At 32.2% G+C, this 10504-nt stretch overlaps 1 protein-coding gene across 1 annotated transcript; it reads left to right on the top strand.

Annotated features, from left to right (window-relative positions):
* The first annotated feature begins 1787 nt into the window (after nt 1–1787).
* Nucleotides 1788–5750, top strand: LOC133289849 (altered inheritance of mitochondria protein 32-like). Its single transcript, XM_061487859.1, has 5 exons — nt 1788–2124; nt 2288–2373; nt 3150–3455; nt 3544–3627; nt 5126–5750. The coding sequence occupies exons 1-5, from the start codon at nt 1897–1899 to the stop codon at nt 5478–5480; spliced, it is 1059 nt and encodes a 352-aa protein (XP_061343843.1). The 5' UTR covers nt 1788–1896; the 3' UTR covers nt 5481–5750.
* The last annotated feature ends 4754 nt before the right edge of the window (nt 5751–10504 follow it).

Raw genomic sequence — 10504 nt, 5'->3', positions numbered from 1 at the left:
CTAACATTCATGAAGTCCATCAAGATTCAAGCTTCAAAAGAAGAATCTAAGTCCAATAATTCTCAAGTAATATACTTTAGGACTTAGAATTAATTGTGAGGGTAATTGACTTATGAGTAAACTCAAAAATATTTCTGTTAAAGTACATGCATTAAATAATTATTTGATAACACAAAGGATTTATAGCATCACGTATTTATAAAAACATGTTTTCAAGATTCAATCAAGTAATTAAACATGTTTGAAAGGGATTTAAAATAAAGAAGAATGCTTATGAACGTATTTCCAACCTTTCCAATAGGTTGGGAATCGATTCCTAATGATTGAGAATCGATTCTCACAGCAAGGGAATCGATTCTCTCCTGCACTAGAGGACGAAAATAACGGATATAAACGGTTAGTTTTGCGAAAATGGTTGTACAAAGTCTCATGGGAGCCCTATATAAATAGGACTATTGTTCCATTTATTGGACAACTCTTCTTGATCATCATTCTTTATTTAAATCTTATCATTTACTTATTTTCATCCATCTTGATCATAAATACTCTTTGAGCTTTATTATTATAAGAGTATCAACACCCATAGTTCTTCAACTTGTATAATCTGTACTTTGAAAGTACTTGCAATTGTTAAACACATGCATTTGATTTCTTGAATAGTTAGGGAGTGAACCCTTTACATCTGAGAGGTCACCAAATTCATAAGAAAATTTGGAGTGTAAAATTGTGAGGCATTAAGGGCCCGAAGTCTCGAAAGGTTGTGGTGGTTTGTCAAGTACCCTCAAGCTTGAAAGCTAGTGAAAAAGTTTGATCGAATGGCTTCAGTCTGGACGCAGGTCACAGTGGTGGTGACTGAACCAGGATACATGTAGTTTGCAATTTCTCTAACCTTAAACTCCTTATTTTAATATTGAAATTGCATTTTTTAGATTATGTCTACATATTTGCTTGCTTACTTTATTGATCACACACTTGCTCTCATACTTAGATTTCTTTGTTAAATCATTTTATTGAAGAAACTCTCTTTTAAAATATCAAAGGAGGCACTTTGCGAAAAGATTTTATAAAACTCAATTCACCCCTCTTCTTGAGTATTGAAGACACTTGTTCAACATAATTCACCTCAAACCTCTTATCAAAGTATGCTTAAGAGCATAAAAATATATTTTTATACAACACATCAAAAGTTCTGTATTTTTAATGCAACATAAAGAATATTATATTCTCACCAATCTCTTTCACACTTTTGTTTTGTGGCACTTTTATAGTAGTACCATTGTTGCAAATTCGAATTGTGTTTGTAATAGATAAAATATACCAAATGAGATGTCATTGCGTGATCTCAAAAAGTTAAGTAGAATAAAAAAAAATTACCTGATTTGGATACCCAAATCAAAAGCTATGACTTTCCGAAATTTTATGATTAAACTGTTAATTTTATTTTTGTCATATGTCAACACTAGATCGGTCACGCCTAAATTAGGCATGAGTGCCTCATGGATCATGCCTAACTTAGACGTGAAATCATGCTCAATCCAAATGTGATATTCTATAATAGATCCATAAATAATATGAAAAAAATCATATATTTATAATTATTTATTTAAATTGTAATAAATTAATTTCCCCCCAGTAATTATTGATAAAATTTGATTTTATAACCAGCGCGTGCACGAACCCACGACATGGCCGCGATTGTTTCTTGTTCACCAAAGCATCCCTCAGCCAAGAAATGTTTTACGTCTGAACTCTAAACCCCATCCCATTCCTTTGTATATATATCACACCATTCACCGCCAAAAGGTGTTGTTCCCTTAAGTTCCCTCTCTTCATTTCTTTGTTCTTTTTCTTCGTTACAGCTACTCTTACCGTTTCCGTTCCGAATCCTAACCTTCCATGGCCTCCGAGAATCTCTCCGCCGACGACGCCACCAACGGCTTCACTCGGCCGGAGATGTACACGGAGAACCTCTCCGGTACCGTCGACGCCTACGACCGCCACGTGTTCCTCTGCTACAAGAGCCACGAGTCCTGGCCACCGCGCGTGGAGGCCTCCGACGCGGATCCTCTTCCCAAGCTCGTTGCAGCGACTTGGAAAGCTCGCAAGAACGATATCGCGGTCAAGGTTAGTTCGCGCGCTTGGTTTATCTGCTCTAGATTTCGGTGATTGAATAGAATAGGTTCCTCTGCTTGGTTGCGATTTTGCTCCGATCTGAGGTTCATGTGTGAGGTTGTTATCCGTTGACTTTATGTGCTTTGATTCGATTTGGTTTGTTTTGACTTGGCAGACGAAAATTACGGTGTGTGAGGCGCGTGAGGAGGCTGGCTTCTCCGACGGTGACGTGTTGATTTTCCCCGAGATGATCAAATACCGGTAAAGTGTAACTCCAACAACATCGAAATTTGTTTGGATGTGCTTTTTGTCTTATTCGTGGTTGTCATGAGTGATTACTAGGGTTCTGTTATTATTTAATGAATTGAAGATACACTTCGATTTTTATATGGTAATAGAGTGTAATTCCGGATGTTAGGTAATATAGTTGAATATAGCTCAATTCTAGCTGAAATTTAAGCTTATATCTGGTTATCCAGCTCTTGAGTATTCCCCATGCTAGTAAGATTTTCTGAGGTGTATATTGAAAACCTTGGTTAATTTTATGTGGAAACTGTATGAATTTTATTTTTGTTTATGATAAAGTACAAATGCAAGGGTGGAGATAGGTCACCGGGTTTGGGGGTGGAAATGGTTCAAATCATTTAATGTTGTTATAATTATTGCACTGTATTGTACCTTTAACTAAAAGTGTGGAATTTTTTTATTTTTATTTATTTTTTAACTTGGGGGCGCACAAGCCTAACGAAGTTCTACCCATGTACAAATGATTTCCTTTGCTAGCATAACAAAGTGCTAAGATTGTTGTAGTTTGCGACTTCATGGATTTATAAGGTTCTATTTGTGCTGGGAAGTTTCTCGCTCTTTTTTATTCTTCTTTTAGTGATGCTATTTCTGTGTGTATAGGTGGAGTTTTAAACTTGCTTGAACTGGTATTTAATTTATGCTTCTCTATTAAATTTTTTTCTTTCGGATTTTGCCTGTTGAAAATTTTCTGTTGTCACTGAGGTTCTTCTCTTTTCTTCTTTAATTGAAAGGGGTTTGGAGGAATCAAATGTTGATAGCTTTTTTGAAGATGTTTTGGTGAATGGTAAACCATGGGCTGCTGGAGTGCCGGAGGTGTTGACCGGTTCGCATGTTTTTGTATGTGCTCATGGAAGTCGTGATGTGAGATGTGGTGTTTGTGGACCGGTTCTCATCGAGAAGCTTAATGAGGAAATTGAGCTCCGAGGGTTGAAGGATCAGATCTTTGTTACTGCTTGTTCTCATGTTGGTGGGCATAAGTATGCTGGGAATTTAATCATATACAGCCCAGGACCAGATGGAAAAATTATGGGTCACTGGTAAGCTCTCCGACTTGCACAGTTACTCTAATTTTGAAGGAATTCATTGCTTCTAGTCTAATTTATTGCACTTGATAATTAATTACAGGTATGGCTATGTTACTCCTAATGATGTTCCTGAATTGTTGGACCAACATATTTCAAAGGGAGAGGTCATCCAACGAATTTGGAGGTCGGTATTTTTGTGATAATGCATTTTGTATCTTTAACAAAATGTAAATTTGAAGGATATAAGTGCAAAAGAAAACATTTATAATATGATTTTTTAGGTTCTAAAAGTATTCTTCTGTTGAGTACTGAACTATGGTGTTCATTTATCAAAAGATCTCCATACATATTATTGCTTTCATCTTTGGATGATTATCAAATTTTTGACTAGGTATCCTTATCCTTCTCTCCTCTCTTCTGTCCATTATTCTGGTATAAATATGTTACATTGTAGAATGACTAGAGCTCTCTGGGTGGAAATTTTAATTTTTACAGAGGAAGGGAAGATGGGCATTTCCCTAGTTTGATTGTGAGTTTGTGACCTTATTTAGATTTGGAATCTTTGTAATCCATTATATCATGGATTTTCTTGTTTGTAAAATGGAATACAATGATCTTTTCGCTATGCATCTTATACATACCTGTCTATCTATTCATCCTTTTGATAGTATTGGTGTCCACTGGTATTGTGCCCCAATGCTTGATTCTTTTGGAATGGAAAGAAAATTATTAGAAACATTAATATTGTTAAAGGAATCTTTACTAAATAAGTGAGAAATTTCATTTAATTTATCCGAACCCTATAAAATGACATTTTAACCCATGCTTAACTCTCATGTTTGACTATTTCTTTAATTCTTCTACTATATATTGTTGATAGCATGTGGAAAAATGAGGTGAATTATATTTTCCATTTGTTCCAACGTAGGATACTGGTTGGATTTTGTAAATATGACTTTTATTTCATATAAGATATTTATTTTGAGCTAGAGTTGTATGTGATTCCTTCCAATTACAATGTATGCATTCTGATTTGGTATTGAATGGAGTGCAGAGAAAGTTTTATTTATTCCCATGTTATTTTGTGTTGCACTGATGTAACCAATAGGGATCTTCTTTCTTTTTTCTAACTGAAAATATGATAAGCAAGTTACTTGAAGATAAAGTTGGTGCTAATCTTCGAAAAATGTTGGAGAAATTATGTGTTTATTTGACAAGCTTGATGTATGTTAGTACTACTCACTTCTTTATGAGCCATGTTCTTAGTTAAGTAGGCATCTACTTGAGTATAGATATTAATAATATTTTATGAGAGCCACAGTCAAATTTCTTCATATGTGGGCAGTAGTCATTGACTAGTATCTGCTGCTGAGTTACATTTCAGTGACATTAATAAGCCTATAGGTGCTAAATCAGAATTAATGCAGTCTTCCTTCAATCATTTGTCATGATCTTAATTTTCATCCATTATTATGGTTCTGTTTAATGGAATTCATTTTGTTTCCTTTGTCATACACGCTGCTTTTACCATGTAAAATAACCAAGGGAGAAAATATTTGGTTTTTTCATTAAGTAGTATATCGTCTTGGTTACTGTTTAGCTGCTTCATGTAATTTATTGCATCTTCGGCAGTTTCCTTGTAATGGAGGGATATAAGTTAAACTCTTATGAAATCGTTGCAGGGGCCAGATGGGGCCATACATTGTGGAAGTTAATGAAGCATATAACCAGAAACTTGCTAATGGGGAGGATACCAGTGAGGGCAAGAAGCATCACATTGAAAGTGACAATCTGAGCATCAAAGAAAATGTGGCTGGTTGTTGCCAGGGTGTTAATGGGGTTTCTTGTTGCAGAACTGCAAGTCTTGAGCAAAACAATGGGATTGAAGAAACAACTCAAGCACATAAAAAGCAGGGGAGCAAAATCAGTTGGAATTGGCCTGTATTGCAGGAGCATGATATTCTCACTGCTGTTGGTGTTCTTGGAGCTGTGGCAGCTGTGACTGTGGCTTACAAACTTTATAGAAGGTCAGGTTGATTTACCCTGAGTATTAGGTTGCTTGGGAGTTTGTAACCCTGAATTTTTTTGTTTTTGTTTTTTTCTTTTTTGTTGAGGTACAATAAGATAAAGAAATAACTATGAAAACCATTTCTACTAAGTCATAGATAGACTCTTCCATGTGTTGGTTGGAAGTATAGTATTAGTCTAGCAACAGATATAGTGATGCAAACTTTATTGTTCTTTTTAAATTCAACACAATTATGTTGGTTAGCGCTGCTGGACGTTCCAGTATGCTGTGTTTCTTTCCTTACGTTACCTATATTCTATTAATTCAAAGTTCGCTGTGATGGAAGCTTCAGCTGGTTGTTTCTGTTCTTAAGTACAATGCTGTTACACACACTGAATGCAACTAAAGTTTGCCAGTTTGTTTAGATTTTTTAGTAAGTCTCTGGCACACAGTCTAGGTGGCTGATGTGGGGTCGGTGGGGATAAGATGCCCTGGGATCTGGGTGATGTACAGGTAAAAGATATCTGATTATCTTCACTCCATTTTTTGTCTCATTTTTATACATCCATTCTTTGTTATACTGTTTTTACACTTTATAGCAGTCACTTCTGTTCAATAATTTACTAATTTGTATTAATTTTTGAAATATTTTTGGTAACTAGATTTTTAAACAGGGATACACAAAACAGTAAATGCCACTAAGATAAAAATAGATTACTGGTTATTATGTATAGGTGTAGTAATTATAAGTAAGATATGAACTCTGTATAGGCGTAGTAATTAAGTGTATACGTAGTCTATGGATATGTCAACTTTATAAAAAAAATAAATAAAAGGAAAAAAAGTCAAAATTTCCTGATTTTTAAGCACTCGTTTAAAACGAATTACTTCTTTTGAAATTAAATTCTGCCTCAACTCCTGAGCTATAACTCTATTTTTTTTTTTTTTAAATCGGACCTCCATTCTACGCAGTTTTCGGATTTAGAGCTATGATATCAATTTGATAGTTACCAGAAGAGTGATAAAGGGATAAAAGAGGATACAAGGAAAATTGAAGTTGATATTGTTGGAAATGAGATAAAAAGTTGCAGAAATTTGCTTACAACAGTGAAATGAAGTAGAACAAGGTAACAGTGAAATGAAGAACAAGATTACAGTGAAAGGAAATTAACATAGGAGGATAAAGAAAATAATAAGTCAAGTATGTAATCTCATGAGATTTAGACATGTATGTTGTATAATATTCAAGTATGCACGTAAGAGATGAAAGATGAGATTACTTGAGACACAAGTATGTAATTGAGAGCCTATGCAATTAGAATGCTAGATGACTTGACAAGATTTTGAGTATGTATGTTAAGATGTTGAAATGTTAAAGATGAAAGTGTATAATGTGTGAAGTGTGAGAGATTAATACATGTATTAAAAGCATAGATGGATCATAGATTGGAGCCTTGGAATGACTAAGAATTGCCTTATATATGATGATTGGTCAATTAGGTGACGTATGAGAACCATTGAGGGGTTAAAAATCCCATAGAATGACAAAACAAGCAAATTTCGCTCACTACACAGGGAGTAATCAGATATGTAATCGATTAATGCCCTAGCAGAAACTAAACTTAAGATACTGTCTTGAAAATAATCGATTATTTCTTATGATGGTGGGGTAATCTGTTACTTTTCGTGCTGTGATCGATTGCTCCTACTTCTTTAGGCCTAAATCCACTTTTAATGAGTTGTGGTGCCTAATTCAATATAAATGGACCTTAAGTTGAATTAACTTGTCCCATCATGATATGAGGTCTTAGGGTGATTAACCTTGTTTGTAACTTGGTATAGGCTTATGTCACCTAAATGTGAAATGTTTAAAGGAAATGATAGCTTATAATGAGTTTAACACCATATTAGCTTATGGGGATACATGGTGATGATATTAAGTCAATGAAAAATGTTTCCGCGAAATAAATAGGTTATAATTAAAGTATTTGAATTGAATGAGTCCAAAATCAATTTATGATCAGAAAAAAATAAAATAAATTTTATCTATAATTTTAATTCATTTACTTTGATTATAACTGCGCTTAATATCATATGTAATACTAACAAACCGGTCTAAAACGAGATGTTACAGCCCATGCATGTTTTAGTCGCATTATATGTGTAAATAGTTTATCAAAAGAATTAAATCGGTACTATGTTTCATTTTTTGCACTATAAGGGTCAAAAAGCATAAAATAAAGAACTTTGATAGATAATAAATCTTAAATTAAATATGTATTTATTTTCTTTATATATAATAATTTTTTTTAATCTCTGTAATAATGGTGGAGCGAGAGGGGGCTAGGAGGGCAATCGTCCCCTTACACTTTTCAAAATGAACTACTATTATTTCTCACATAGTGCACGAGCAACCATGCTTGATACCGCCCATCTTGTTTTGACAAGAGTTGTTTGCTATGTTTTTCCAAATTTTATCTAAAGGCAATGTTGTTTGAATTACTTTAAGAGATATAAAAATATAAAATATATTGAAAAGATATATAAGAAGAAAGTAGTTTTAGGCATAATAAAGTTTATTGTTTTATTTTCTAGTTGATCTTAAATATATTTGACGTCTATTTAATTATCAACATATAATAATTAAATAAATAAGAATAGTTGAATCAAGATTTAAGAATTGAATAAAAAATAAATTTAAAAATGATAAAGTTGGTTTTATTTTCTAGCTAACTCAAATAAATTTAATGTCTATCTAAATATCAATATAGAGTAAATAAATAAGAATTCAAGAATAAAATTCTAATTTGAAATTTGGATACAAATAAATTTAAACATTATAAAATTTATTTTATTTTCTAGTCAATCTCAAATATATTTTATATCTACCTATATATCAATATCAATCTATAATAATAAAATTGATTTTAATTTATTTTGTAGCGAATCCAATTAATTTGAATTTTTTTAATCAACTAAATAATTTTTATTTAAATTATAAATTTTAAGTTACATATAATTTTAGTCCCTCATAAAAATTCTGGCTCTATCATTATTATCTAAATACAATTTTGTTTTAGTCCCTCCTCATTTTGCTTGATATCCACGTTAACATTAATTAGATTCACGTAGTATGCTTATCTTCCACGTAAGTAGATATTGACAACTTTTGACAAAGATGTGATAGGAGCATGAAAGAAAGAAAGCTTTAAAGGACTACCAATTCATAAAATTTTAAAATAAGGATTCAAAAGAATCAAAATCAAGAATCGTTATATTCAGAGAAAAAAATTACATTGTCTACAAGTTTATATATCACCTATGAAGCACTGACACTTCAAAAATACTGACGTGTTATGTCTGACATTTTTCGACACTCTCTGACACTCCGACACTCCCCGACACTCCAACACGTATTATAGAAATTCAAAAAAAGTTCAAAGGTTGCATTTCGTTAAGTTTTTAGTTTTAACTATTAGATTTGTTGGATTACGATTACCATTTTATTAAATTTAATATAAATATTTAGGATATCTTATGTTTATTTGCAAAATTGATGAATATTATAAGTTTAGTTTCATTTTTTTGTTAAATTATTCAATATTAAATATAATATATACTACATAAGTTAAAAATATTATTTAATATCAAAACGTGTCCTAACGTGTCGAAATCTAACATTTTTTACAATTAACGTGTCAGAGTGTCGTGTCGTATCATGTCACGTGTCCCGTGTCAGTATCGGTGCTATATAGTATATCACTATATAGAAAACAGAAATATTTAGGCTCTGATAACAGTTTTTAAAAACTGTTTTCTAATTTTTTAGAAAAAATAAAATAAAAAAACCCGTTGAGTAAGGCTTGTTTTATAAAATAATAATAATTAAAAACTGTAACTATGTTTTTATTTTTAGAATCAAATTTAAAGAATATGTTTAGGTTGTTTTTGTTTTCTATTTTTGTTTTTAACTTTTAAAATAAAAAAACATAGAAAACACTGGTTTCTATCACTATTTTATAAAACAGTTTTAAAAATAAAAAAAGCAGAACACAAAAGCTTAACACGACTTATTCATTGTATTTTTTCAAAAAAATCATAACTATTTATAATTTTCTGTAATGCAACTTCAAATGTCTTATTGTATTCTCGTCTGTCTTAAGATGACTATCATATTTTGAGAATTGAAACCTCATTTTATAGTTCTTGTGGATGAATTTGTTTCTCCCAAAAGCTTTTCCATATTCTCTTGGAGAGGCAATATAATGGATCCTTCTTATTTGTGCATGGTAAATACTTTCCAAGAGTTTCTCTTTCTAATGTTCAGGGCCTCATGTGAAACTTCATTATGAGTGGTTTTAGATCCTGTTGTGTTTTTAAATAAATAGGTTATGATCTTGTTAGAGAGAGAAAGACACAATTATTATCATACGGGAACCGACCAAGATTGTTTATAGGGTCCACTAGTTATATTAAAAAAACTATAGTTATATTAAAAAAACTATGTCATCAATTAATTGTGATAGTGATTCTGTTTTAAGTTCAACTAGTTTGGGACAAAAGTGCTGTTAATATTGATTTAAAAGAACATAGAATCCTTGATTTTGCTATGAGAATTGAAAGCATTCATAAAATGTATTGGGTATCCAGGATGCAAGCAACAAGTGAAGGTCGAAAGCAATATGTGGCTTACTTAGAAAAAAACAACGCCAGGTGGCAAATTTAGGTCATTTTTTACTCTCATCGGATTCAGACTTTCAAGGTAGCAACATCAGTAAGTGTAAAAGTAAAGCATAACAATCAACTATGATCTCCAAATCGAAACTTAAATCGTTACAAGAAGATCTCTAACCAATCTTATGTACACAGAATGTCGTCAATTCTACATGAGCCTATATGACTGGTACTTTCCTTGTAGTAAATTCCTAAACTAAAATGTCCTAGCCAAAAACATCATTGATATAAAAAAGGTTAAAGAAAAGGGTGATGCTTTACGTATCAGTGAGCTTAAACTTATTCTAACAATCATCCTTACTTGAAATATCATATCATA

The sequence above is a fragment of the Gastrolobium bilobum genome, unplaced genomic scaffold, assembly GCF_033153095.1.
Source record: "Gastrolobium bilobum isolate Gb01-03AN ecotype WA unplaced genomic scaffold, APGP_CSIRO_Gbil_v1 utg4848, whole genome shotgun sequence".
Taxonomy (NCBI): Eukaryota; Viridiplantae; Streptophyta; class Magnoliopsida; order Fabales; family Fabaceae; genus Gastrolobium; species Gastrolobium bilobum.
The sequence above is the reverse complement of the archived record's forward strand: the minus strand, read 5'-3'. Positions and strand labels throughout refer to the sequence as shown.

Bases quoted from the DNA above. Each gene is read 5' to 3' on its own strand.
- LOC133289849 (XM_061487859.1), top strand. From the start codon at position 1,897: ATGGCCTCCGAGAATCTCTCCGCCGACGACGCCACCAACGGCTTCACT. The intron at 2,125-2,287 runs GTTAGTTCGCGC...TTGACTTGGCAG, and splicing joins AGAACGATATCGCGGTCAAG to ACGAAAATTACGGTGTGTGA. The intron at 2,374-3,149 runs GTAAAGTGTAAC...TTTAATTGAAAG, and splicing joins CCCGAGATGATCAAATACCG to GGGTTTGGAGGAATCAAATG.